At 40.6% G+C, this 12,721-nt stretch overlaps 2 protein-coding genes across 4 annotated transcripts in view; both read right to left on the bottom strand.

Moving 5' to 3' along the window:
* Positions 1-5,468, bottom strand: part of dna2 (DNA replication helicase/nuclease 2) — a 14,273-nt gene extending 8,805 nt beyond the window's left edge. Inside the window, exons 1-7 of one of the 2 annotated variants that reach the window (XM_020589820.1) lie at positions 5,091-5,468; positions 4,114-4,170; positions 2,650-3,562; positions 1,710-1,821; positions 1,374-1,523; positions 908-1,091; positions 31-179 (exon numbers count right to left, since the gene is read on the bottom strand). In XM_020589820.1, coding sequence (XP_020445476.1) covers positions 31-179; positions 908-1,091; positions 1,374-1,523; positions 1,710-1,821; positions 2,650-3,562; positions 4,114-4,170; positions 5,091-5,120 — 1,595 coding nt within the window. In that variant the 5' untranslated portion in view covers positions 5,121-5,468. The remainder of the gene's footprint in view (positions 1-30; positions 180-907; positions 1,092-1,373; positions 1,524-1,709; positions 1,822-2,649; positions 3,563-4,113; positions 4,171-5,090) is intronic. The other variant, XM_020589821.1, reaches the window with a different exon arrangement.
* A 2,277-nt stretch (positions 5,469-7,745) lies between these two features.
* Positions 7,746-10,964, bottom strand: LOC109954536 (zinc finger protein 771-like). 2 transcript variants are annotated; one of them, XM_020589931.1, is made up of 3 exons: positions 10,658-10,964; positions 8,561-9,425; positions 7,746-8,455 (listed from the first exon to the last, which is right to left on the bottom strand). In XM_020589931.1, exons 1-3 carry the CDS (start codon positions 10,815-10,817, stop codon positions 8,452-8,454), a joined length of 1,029 nt encoding a protein of 342 aa, XP_020445587.1. In that variant the 5' UTR covers positions 10,818-10,964; the 3' UTR covers positions 7,746-8,451. The 2 variants fall into 2 exon arrangements, with proteins under 2 accessions (XP_020445587.1, XP_020445586.1); XM_020589930.1 differs by having other exon boundaries at positions 7,746-9,425.
* Positions 10,965-12,721: the final 1,757 nt, after the last annotated feature.

The following is a 12,721-nucleotide window of genomic DNA, read 5'->3' as shown; positions in this document are numbered from 1 at the left end:
GCAGGCTGTTTGTGTACCGCAAGCACTTACATGTCTCCCAGGTACTGAGGACTGTGCAGTGCCTGGTCAGCCAGCTTCGACAGAGTCTCCAAAGAAAAATCTTTAGCTGTAGCTGCTCTCTGAAAGACTTCGTGGACCATGGTGCCATTCAGCATCTGCTTGGAGCCACCGTCAAAACTCTGCATCACAATAAACACAATGAACAGCAGAAAAGAAGCAGACCAACATTAAACTAGTGATAGACCAATTAATCGGGCCATTATTTGGCTTTTTTTAGATAATCCACATCGGATGATGTCTGCACTCACAAGTCCAATTAAAAACATTAATTACACGCAGAATTGTCAGTTTCTTTTATTACAGAGTTTAGTTTGTTGATTAGCTGTGGACAGAGACAAGGCTAATTTACCATTTTCAATTCATTGGTGTAAAATAAATGCTAATTTAAGTTAAGCAAATGTCTCATTTGTTATTATTAAACTGTTGCATTTTACCTGATGCAAAGACAAAAACAACAAAATGATATTGGCATCACATATTTCTTAAGATCAGCATCAGCCAGTGATTAACTCATACTGGTCACCTGCTACATCAGACTATAAACTAGAACAAAAAGGTAGAATTTACTGCAGGACTATTGTATTACGTTAGCAACTTTTGTATAGTTTAGATATTAAGTTGACAATACGTCATGGTTTATGGGCAGGACACTCGATTAAACATGACACACGGGTGCTAATGTAAACTAGCCACTAGTACACTCGTCTAAACTTACCATTTCTGCTGATACATAGCAAGTTCCTCAAGTGTTTGGGAACTAAAACACTAATTAGTTCTGTAGAGTCATTTTTTTGTCATGTGAAAAATAATCCAATACCAACATAAAACAGCTGTCTTAGGTTTGTACCTTGAACATATCCCCCAGTACTGCACGCCTCATGCAGCGAATGGAACTGGAGATGCTGGTACCTGAGACGAGTGTGTCAGGTAGTAAAACCAGGAGGCCCTGCTCCCTGTCCACTAACCAGGACCCGCCATCAGAGCGGCCCTCCAGATGCACAACATCACCACGAACAACAGGTGTCATCTCCCTGGAGTGATCATTTTATACACAGACACGTGTACAATGAGAAGCTATAAGCAAATATTATAGAAAAATATTTAACTAATAAACACAATTCATCAAGTTATTAAACAAGAAAGGATAGTGAGGAAACACTGCAAGTTAAATGACATTCAGTACTTATTCTGATACATAATGAAGTTAAAAAGTCTCCACAACATTCACAAACCAGGGCTGTGTCTATGCACTGGGATGAAAAGATGTATGTTAACAGCGACGACCGAGCAGGAGGGCACGCTAATCACATTACCATCCATCTTTCAGCAGACAGGTCTCAGTTGTGTGCAGAGTTTTGTCACATGAGATGACCAGTGTTTTGTGGCCAGGTCTCTCCTCCACATCCAAAACCCAGTAGCGGTTGTTCAGGCCTCCAGAAAGGACCACATGGTCTGGTACCTTACTGCGGAGATAGAGAGGACTCGTATCATTGTACATACTCACTGTGTCGTAGTCTGATGCTCAACAAGTCAAGTGTCTGACCTCATCTAAGCTACCTACCTGTTAAGTGTCTTCACTTCTCTCTAATCTTTCTCCTTCTGCTTTTGACATTTAAGCAATTTAACCAGTCTGCTTGTGTGTTTCTCACCGGTGTTTGTAGGACTTCTCCTCAGTAACAGGACCTTCATTATGATTCATCTGCTCTGCAAACCAGCTCTCTTCCCACCTCTCTTCCATAGGAAATGCTGAGCTTGCTCCTGCTGATATTTTTGCATGAAAAAGTAACAAAGAAGCTATCAGGGAATTAAACATCCAAATATAAGGACATCAATTACAGCTGTGTTTATTCCATTTAAAGTTATTGTTTTATATATTATTCTACTTATGAAACAGCTTACATTTTGATTTTTTTCCCTCTCGTCTTAAAATTCACACACTCCCTATGCAATATTGCACCCCTGAAGCAGCATGAACATTTTTAAAAATACATCTCTTTTGCATTAACTTGAGACATGTGTCTTTTGCCTTGAAATATTTTTTATTGCCCTGACCCACAGGAACAGTTAGCCTTTTGGCCGAGCCCAGTTATATTACACTGCCAGTTTAGGGAAACTCTCTGCAGATACAGCAGAAAACAGAGGTGATGTGTTCCTGCTGTGCACAGCCACTGTGCTGTGAGCACAGGTGTGGCTGCTCGGCGTGGCTGTGGTAGTGGCTGAAGTTACTGTTCCACCCACCACTAACTAACATCACAGCCAGAATCATAAAAAAGCACAGCCTAATAAGAGTGTAGAGGGTTAACTAGCTCAAGTCAACTAGCTCTGTTGGTTTTCTATGCAGCTCCAATGAACCTTCTGCTGAGCTGACTTTTCTAAAGGTACGGCGATCCATAAAAGAACTTCCTGGAGCCTAATTGAAATCTAACACATCCTGTCATCAGTTATTTTAAAGGTATAGTCCCAGTTCTGGTTGGTACGGTTGATTTAACACCTTTTTTTTGCAGTCAAAATGTATCCCTCAGTAAAATCCAGTTATTGTATAAATGATACACAATATCATGTACTGAAATCCCAACTTGATCAGTGCACCTGTATCCGATGATGTCAAGTTGTCTCCGTCTCCATCCGATGATGTCACGGCTGTTCTTGTTGCCTCATTCTCATTCAGGTCGCCCTCTCCCACCTCTGTACTGCTCTGTGGTGCAGGTGTGACAGTTTGTGCACTGGGTTCATGCACATGTGCAGTAAGAGAGAGAGCCTCCTTTTCCAGGTGAGTTTGTGGGTCTCCAGTAGTTTTTGTCTCAGTTGCCTTCTGCTCTGTTATCACAGTAAAACCATCTTTATCTCTCTCTTCCAAATGTTTTCTCTGTTCCTCCACCAAGTGGCAAGAGACAGGCTCCAGTGATGTCAATGTGTTGCTGCTGGCATGACAGACCACTTCACTACGTCGGCTGTGACCCTCCAAAACCTCAGATGGACCCCCTGACTGGTCATTGCAGAGATGAGCCGTCATCATGGGGCCAATCCCCAGACTTCTATCTTTTATGCCGCTACCTGTGGGGCCGAGCACAGTTCTTGATCTCTTGGCCTGGTGGAAATCTTCAGAAGGGCTGAAGAGTCTCTTCAAGGAGCCAAAACATCTCTCTTCCCTCTGGGCTCTTCCTCCCTCACTGGCCATCACTCTCCGTACGCTCTGCCCTTTGGAGCGGGGACTGCGGCAGATCGGAGACAAGTGGCCGAATTTGGCCAGGCTCACCACCTCCCTGTTGGGCAGGGGACTCAAACAATCTGCCTCTCTGGATCTGATCTGACTGCTGGGTGTCTCAGGCACAGAGAGGAACAGATCAGGCGAAGAAGGCAGAAGGTTTTCAATGCCCCCCAGGACACTCCTCTTTAACGGCGAGTAGAGTCTGAACTGAGACAGTTCACCATCGTTGACCTGAGTTTCACTCTTGATGATCGCTGTGCCAGGAATGGATAATGTTTTTGAAGATGACTCGTTCTAAAAGCAAGTCAATTGAAAAAGTTATATCAGTAACAAGCGCAGTAAATAGTTTATGTACAGCACATTTCTAAATCAAAGCGATGCAAAGGTGTTTTACAGCAGAATAAGAACAACAAGTTAAGGTAAAAGACCAACAAATAAACTGGAACAAGCAAGAAAATAAGGTTAAAAAACCTTTTTACAGACAAATGCATAACAGTATGTAAGACAGTAGAGTCTGTGTAATAAGTTTAAAAGAATAACGTGTTACGACGCAAATAATAAAAAACACAGAGGCACTACACACGTTAGACTTGATCACAATTGTCTAGGAAGTGTTATTCTAATAAGACAAAATATGCTGCTAAAGCTACATGTTACTGCAATTTACAGATAAATGCTACGTTTTTTTTTTACTTACCTGATTATTTTTAGTGGGTGAACAGCATCTGGCTGGCTTGACCACGGTGTGTACACTACTAGTAATTATTTAAGTTTTCATCTGTGTAAATTATCAATAAGTATTCATATTTGGACGAGACACTGACAAACCACCAAAAAATATTTACCTTGTGGTTTTGGGAGGAAAAGAAGGACGTGATGTTTCCCTGCCCTCCTACAGTCACCTGACAAAAATCACAAAAGCACAAATACACCAGCCTGTCACGTGTTTGTCATTCAACAAGACCGCGTTAGAAACGTCTGGCATTTCAGACAGAAGAAGGAATGTTGATGTGCAATCCCTTCACATCAACGTGTCGACTGCTGAGCAGGTGTGAGTGATAAATACCAGGTAACAGCAATAAATCACGTCAGTTAGACAATTCGTACTGAGCAGCTCCACTGAGGAAACACTGCTCTAAATTGTTAATGTGACCAAATACATTTGGTCAAAAGTTTCAGATCATCTCCATTTCTCCAGTTGTAATAGCATAATCCACCACCACACACTTGTGAACACACGTGTTTACTACTGAAATCAAATACAGTTGAGATAGACAGCACCGTGGCTGCACTTGTAGTTTGTTTTGCTTTTCACCTGGAAAGTCTGGACACTGTGCTGCCATTCCATCATACTTGTTCGTTTCTTCTACACAGCCTGGAGGTTTTTGGGCTCATTATCCTGCTATCGGATAAAACCCTGAGAAGGTCTGACTTTCTTTCTTAATGGCCTTTATCCAAATGATGCTTCAGAAGGTGTGGTAGGTTTTTGATAATAATTGATGAGTTGATCATCAGAAAATAATGTTTATAAGGTGATTAACTGTGTCAGTCAAGGCAAAACTTCTTTCAGCTCCTACAATGGGATGATTTGACACTTTTCTTCACCTTAAAGCTGCATTAACTCAGATTTAGCACACATTTGGATAACTGAAGTAAAGAAATTGCGTCTCCCTGATGTACTACCCTCCACCCTTACCATTCAGCATGTTATTTATATGAATGCATCAACTCTAACGTCCTGCATTTGCAGGGAAACAAACGACCTATGCTTCTTTAAACATGGCTGCACCGGATGAAAAGTCCAAACCAGTCAGTCACTCACCTTGGGTTTCTTCAGCTTGGTCCTGTTCATAGTGACTGTGATGATCTGTGTATTTATATGTACGTGTCTGCTGCTGAGTACCGGTATCTTTTAGCTAACGGGCGGGCGGTGCCACCAACAGAAGGCTAATCTCACAGGCTTCAGCCTCCGGAGCAGAGTTTATTCTGTTCATCTTTGACCGACTGTGCGTTTCCAAAATCGGGAGATTATTCACTAAACTACCTGCTTTCACCAATTTTATATCTACCGCACTGACTCTACATCTACGGCCCTCTTCATGATCATCTTCAAGCCGTCTCCATTAAGCGTTTGCAGGTTGTTTAAACGTCTGGGGCGCCAAATTTCAGCTTCGCGGAATGGAAATGACATCACGAGCAGTTCCGGTGAAAACACGTGGGTTTTTTTGGCGGATTATTATTATTCTTAAATTAACCCTATCAGTTTGTCATAAAGCAAATACTGTCCCTTTACAGGGGTACCCACACCTTTTCGCTACTTTTCAAACGACCAAGTAAAAATGATCTAGTTAAAATACTAAACATATATTTATTTATATAGGGAGTATACCTCATGTAAACACATTATATGTTGGCGCACCTTGCATAATGAACCCTAAGGAACACTACAGCTCAGTACTTTTTTGGCCATTAGTTTACTCTGATGACTTGCACTGAATGGGATGAGCCAGGGCTGCAGACAGTAGCTGCTGGTATCCAGCCTCCAGCAGACTGGGCTTGGTATTTGGACTTAATAATAATAAATGAGTAGAGCCAAATAATGCAGTCTGTGGAACATTACCTCATGTTTGGGTACTTTTTTCCTCTGTAAGTTCCAAAACGGTCCATTAGCCCTGGACTTCAGTTGAATATCAGTCTATAGTGTCAATATCTCATCCTCCAGTCCAGACCAGTTCAGGTGAAACAGCGTTGCACTTTTTGATGCGAGTGAATCAAGCTCAATATCTTCCCTAAATGGGGAGCACATACATGTAGAGACTGGCTCGAGTGAGGCAAAGTTTTGAAAGCGTTTGTCAAACTCTGACCGACAGTTGTCAATCTGCTTTGTGTAGCAACGTCAAGTTGCGCACATGCTTTCCGTTGCGTCTCCAGCTCTGATGCGAGGTTTTGGAAGTTCCGCTAAATGTTGCGTTTTTCGTTTGAAAGCATGAACTAAGCTCATTATATTGACACAAGCTCTACCGACACTACCTTTGCGATCGACGTGTTGGGTAGCCCTGCTTTAGAACAACCAAGAGGCATAGTTTATAGTATGTGCAATTTTAGAGCAAAAAATAAATAAGAAAAGAAAAATTTAATCATAAGGGGGAGAAGCTACAGGGCAGAGTTGTTCATTACACTGGAGGTCTATGGTTTAAAAAGAGTTTTCTGCTTCTGAATTGAAATGTGCTACTTGTTATGGATTTTGAGGTGCTGAATTCAAAATGAAAAATATCCGATTGGCTATAGTTTTTCAGATATTTAGCCATTTACCAATCCAAGAAATAAAAATGCCACATTTTGAAGAGAGACGAAGGGCTTATGTATACAGTAAGACTGGGGATCATCAATATGCATTACATTATGTGTCTTCGTTTCTCACTTCATAGCTACTTTTTGGGGGGGGTTACACTAAGTCACATCAAGATATGAATACAGAACAAAATTAATGAATGAATGTAAATTGAATACATACACTGATGGCTACATTAAGACTTTTTCAGCATCATTCACAGACATCAAGTGGAAAATTAATAAACAGCTTTATGAGAGCATTAGAAAGTTATTGCGCCTTCATAAATGTATGTGTTTATGTTAATATTCAGCATTTACTGACCTTATTTTATGGCAGGTTGTTCGATTCCTCTGTTCTTTATCTGTTTGTAGGAATTCTCCTGCTCAGGATTCAGTTCTGGCTGTAAATCCCTCACTATCTGTACCTAATGTGCACACCGAAAGGCAGTTGAACAGTAACCACAGCTTTCTGTGAGAACAGGCACAATACACCCATCTGTAGTCTTTAGAAAAGGTGGTGCACTTTAGGGCTGTCTCAGTCCCCTTTTACATAGGCAAGCCTGTTTACACATTAGATTAGATTAGATTCAACTTGACTTTTGTCATTACGCATGTACAAGAACAAGGCAACGAAATGGTTTAGCATCTAACCAGAAGTGCAATGACTGTGTTTCCAAACATGACAAATGCATCATAAAATTTGCAGATAACACTACAGCAATTGGTCTATAAAACGTACCACATGGTGCCATGTTTACAACCTCTTTCTAAAGGTCAACAAGACAAAAGAAATCATTGTTTACTTTAGAAAGGACGCAGACAATCGCACTCCTCTTCCCATCTTGGCATACGCATCTCAGACGCCTTCACATGGTCTCTCACCAACTGCATCAACAAAAAAGCACAGCATAGATTGTACTTTCTAAGGTTTTGGTAAGGGCACCACAGCTGTTTTATCAGACGGTATAGATTTTTTACTGTAGTACGCTCCTGAATGAGTTAATGATGGTTGTGTGGAGACAGCCAGAGCACAAGAATTTCATTGTACTTTTTAACACATGACAAACTGAAACATGTTTGATAACACTTTATAACAATGGTACAAATCACATACTCATATCATATAGATGTATGATGAGTTCCTGTTAGTGTTCTATGTGAACAGACATTAGTTTATACCTAATAAATAATCAACTGAAGAATTTTAATTCACATTTACTTCATATGTTCTTTGATATGCCACCAAATGAGATAAATCCATTACACAAAGGTTCATATTAGCCCCATGCACTGAAGAAGCAGCTCTCTAATCAGAACAGTACCATAACCTGACCATCTGCTAATGCTGAGTAACAGGAACTTCATTGAACAAATCAGTGTATCACCTGCTGACAGTATTTTATTTCTACAGTACAAATGTATACAGCAACAACTTGAAGAGATGATGTTTGTTTCATTTAATCTAAAAAGTGAGAAATTGTTTTGGTTCATGCGAGTCCAGTGTAACACAGATAAATGGAGATAATGAAATTATCTTGAGTTCAGGAGTGCGACCTGACCTGAGTTATGCCCCTTTCATCCATTTGCCAACATATTTAAACCCATGACCCCCCCGCCCACGCCCCTTTATTTCCTTAAATTTCTTTTTCCCCTTATACTCTATCCCTGCTGGGGGTCTGCCACTGCCCCCAGAGTGGTGCAGACCTCCATAACCTTTTCCCCAAAACCGTCAAGTGCACAAGCATCTCAAGTCACAAGCATTCCACATCTTTTATTCATCCATCGTGAGGGACAGGTCCATGGTAGTGAAATTATTTCATGTGCGCACAAAGCCGGCCACTACGTTAGCTCTACCTGGAAAATGATCAAATAAACACAACAAAGTAGGCAGAATCATTTCATGAGGCCTCTTCTGTGTGAGTCTTCGTATGAATGATTAAATGGGAGCGTCGAACGAACCGTTTCCCACAAGCAGTGCAGCTGTAGGGCCTCTCCCCTGAATGAGTCTTCATGTGGCGTTTTAGATTGGACTGTGCGCTGAATTTCTTACTGCATACAGTGCAGCTGTACGGTTTCTCGCCAGTGTGAATCACTGTGTGCTTGAGAAGATCTGCTTTCTCTCTGAAACCTTTACCACAGTCGGCACAGCTGTGAGGCTTCTCTCCCGTGTGGATTCGTATGTGAGCGTTCATGTTTCCAACTTGCGTGAATCCTCTGCCACAGAAACTACATGTGTATGGTTTCTGTCCAGAGTGCGAGTTCATGTGAGTCTGCAGATAGGAACGCTGGATGAAGCTTTTACCACAGACACTGCAGCTGTAGGGTTTTTCTCCTGTGTGTGTCTTCATGTGGCGAGTCAGGATTGATTTAATCCTGAAGTTCTTGTTGCAAACGCTGCAGGTGTGCGGTCTGTCTGCCGTCTCACCAGCTTGCCATGGTTTCTTCCTGTTTACACCTGAGTGAACACTTCCACTGTCTCTCCATTCATCATCACTACCTTCGCTGGTTGGCTCTGATGAACTATGGCCTTCTTTATCAAGTTCATCTTTCACCTGCTCAAATGAGCTGCTGGGCAAAGGAACTTCTTTACTGTCAGCTTTCTTGTTTTGATGTGGTGAATGTCTTCCATCTTCATTTCTCTGCACATAAATTATATTGAACATAGTGTCTTTATCCTCAGCCTCCTCCTCCTGCGTTTCATCTTCCTGAGCAGACCACTGTTCCTCCTCCTCTTTAATCTGTGGGGGCTCCTGCTCCTCATTGCCCAGGTCAGCCTTCTTCTCACAGCGCTCCTGCTCCTCCTGAACAGAGACCTGCAGGGGAGCTGGACACATGGGAAAAGAAATGTATGCGTTAGTTTTTATCAAACACAATACATTATATATTATACTTTAATGAACAAATACAGTGTATGCTAGTTGGCTACAACTATATTAAGTCTGGATGATCAAAGAGTAACAATTTGATATGGGGAGATCTACAGTATATTAGACTAACATGCACTTGCATAAGTTGTAATGTGACACTGTGAAACCAAATAAAGAGGAAATATTTTGATCACCAGGTCTTTTGTCACCTAAACATAATCAAACACAATAATTTGAAAAAAAAAAAAAAAGAATTTAAATTGAACCTGCAAATGTGCAAAAAAGATCCGTAGGAGCCTGAACAAGGGGATAGCAGATAAGCTGAGGTCTGCCTTTCCCCAACTCAACACCTTTTACACTGTGTGAGTCTAACATTAGTGACATGGCATGAAAAAAGGATTTACAAGCTTATTAATATGACATATTGTTCACTGTTTATTATTAATGGACAGGAGGGTAGCACAGGAAAATATTGTGTAGTACTAAATCATACCAAATGGTTTTTTTTTCAGTGTTCTGCTACATTTGTTAGTGCAGAAGAAGAGAGGAGATGAAAAAGCTGTGGCATCCACCTCCTGGTGTCATGTGAGCATAGCTGAATGAAAGAGATTCATACAGTCCTATGGACTGTATACTGTATGTCAGGAACATGGATGGGTTACTGAACAGGTCTACTGGGCAAAGATCCTCTATCAAAACCAATGAAATGACCACAAAGACACAAAACAAACACAAATAAACATAAAACCACAAAAATACACTCAAAAAAAAGAAAAAAAACTACAAAGAGAAACAAAACAACCACAAAAACTCAAAAAGCTAGAGTGAAACATGAAATGACCACAATGTGATATAAAACCTACAGACACAAATCAGCTACAGATGAGTAGGGGTCCTATGAGGAGGGCATGTCTGTGCCCTGGGGCCCAGAGGCTCATGATCTGCCTGTAGTCTGTGTAGTTTTTTCACTAGGTTGTAAGAAAACAACTTTGTGACAGCCATTTTGCATCCCCTCCCGCTACGTTCAAGGACGCAAAATGGCGCTACTTGATGTAATCTGTGTATAGGACTGAGTATTAGGAGTGACCCAAAAGACAGAAGTCTGTAATACATCTTAGCAAACACTAAGGGTGACCCCGTAACCAGCCTCTGTGATGTTTTACGGTTAAAGTTCATCTGTGTCCCTTACCGTTCAACCCGGTCCGCCTTCGTTTCTGCTCCACCTCCTGCTTTGAACGAAAAACTTCCTCCTCATAGTCTCTAATAGTTTGTTCAAACAGGCTAAATATTTCCTCGGCAGCTGCCTTCAGTCGCTCATTGATCAAAGCTTTCAGTTGCTCCGTTTTCATCTTGTTCGCGGCAGACGGACACAGCAGCTCCAGCGTGAGAGGGGCTCACAAACGGGTTTCCAGATATCGCGAGAAAACAGGCAATCTCGTTAAATAAATCCCAAAGCTGTTTGTAAAAGACACAGGTTGTGTGGATATTCATTCTGCAGTTCAGGCCTATCACTAACATTTTAGAAGATTTAAACAGAAACAAATTCAGGACTGTTTTATTTTGAAAAGCTGCATATCTGCCTAATGCCTGCCTCCTGCTTTGATGAGAATAAACTTGATTTGCTGTTTGCAGTTGCTGACCAGGAGATGGCAGCAGATATTCTGGTTAAAAAATAGAGACTTGTGTAGTTTAGAGCCTGCCTTTAACCACTTGACTGCCTTTATATCATAATGGCTGCTGCACTTTCATTTGGCTCATTAAAATGCCAGAGCCTTTATCATTATGAGTGACATTTGCTTCAGAGCGGTGATATGTATCAGATTTATCAGAATCAATGGTGCAAAAAGGATCGGTTAAGTGACTTTTTTTTTTTGCTTTTTTTGTTTCAAATTTCATTGCTTACATTCTTTAACAATGCTAATTCTTATCTTTAAGACTCTACGCAAACCTGACAATACAGAAAGGGTCATCAAATTGTTCTCTATGAATAATTAGCGTCTTTCTTATGAATTATCAATAATAATCTAACTGAAAATATGATTCACTTTTGTAAATATTTTCTTTCACAAATCCATCATTTAAATTATTCAAAATATTTTATGGATACATTATTATGGCTTGATTATTTTGAATTAATGAATTTTATTCTACTTTATGTATGCATTTTTAAACTAATTTTTGCTTCCTATGTATTCCACGTTGAGAGCCGATGTACCAGAGTCAAATTCCTTGTGTGTCCGACACACCTGGCCAATAAAGCTGATTCTGATTCCTTTATGTCCCCATCAGGCTTCTGAAAAATGTCAAGAAATGCCATTTATGGCATTGTTAGCTCAGACATGTTAAGACAGTAAAATACCAGTTATGGGCCCAGAGATGTGACAGGCCAGAGAGCTGGTCACCCATCACGTAAATGTTACATGACCACATGACAGATGCATCTATACCAACTCACTCTGCACAGACCCCACACCTCTATCTAGCTACTCTGAAATTATTCTATGCTGATTTGCATCCCCAGCAGCAGGTGAAATGGAAAGTGGAAAAAGAGCAAGAGTAAATTAATCTTTAACAGTGAATATGTTCACTGGTGGCACTGTTATGATTAGGTCTGGTGTGTGCACTCTGATATATATCCTGTGTTTACAGTGGACTGTGAACTGGTCTATTATAACCACAGTTTCTAGCCTAAGAAGATATGTCAGTGTTGCATCATCATTTTCTATTAGCCAATATCTGCAACTGTTTGAACAGGTTCTTGGATATAAACTACAGTTACCAGAAGAAAACTGTTTGCACTGGCTCTCCCTACAGGTCCAGCTGTCAGTCAGCACTCTCAGTGCAGCAGGGGTTTTGCCGCGTTCACGGTTCTTTACCAATTTATTGTACTACTGTTAACACAACAAAAGAAACATTAGTTTCATATTAAACATATTAAATTTCAAGTGCTTAGTCTTTCTTACCTGCACTTGAGAGAATCCTTGAGAAAACATTCTATTTTTTCTTTTTAATTTGGGTTCAGTTTAGGAGTTTTATTCATATTGTGCTCCCTCAATTATTATCCCTCTAACAGCAGCTGACATGCTCCTGAAAATGTGATTCACCATGGTAATGTCCTCCTAGACAGCCATCTTTTGTTCTCACTTATTGTACCACAAAAAATTTCCCAGACTGAAAAGTTCAATAAAACCACTCAGATTTATATATATATATTTTTGCATTCCTTTTATTTTGATCATGCTGCTCTTCAGTG

The sequence above is a fragment of the Monopterus albus genome, unplaced genomic scaffold (assembly GCF_001952655.1).
Source record: "Monopterus albus unplaced genomic scaffold, M_albus_1.0 scaffold10.1, whole genome shotgun sequence".
NCBI lineage: Eukaryota > Metazoa > Chordata > Actinopteri > Synbranchiformes > Synbranchidae > Monopterus > Monopterus albus.
This window is presented reverse-complemented; position numbering and strand designations above follow the sequence as displayed.

Excerpts from the sequence above, each read along its gene's own strand:
- LOC109954536 (XM_020589930.1), bottom strand. The coding sequence starts at position 10,817 with ATGAAAACGGAGCAACTGAAAGCTTTGATCAATGAGCGACTGAAGGCA. Across the intron at positions 9,426-10,657 it reads AAGGCGGACCGGGTTGAACG|CTCCCCTGCAGGTCTCTGTT; the intron begins GTAAGGGACACA and ends CCATGTGTCCAG.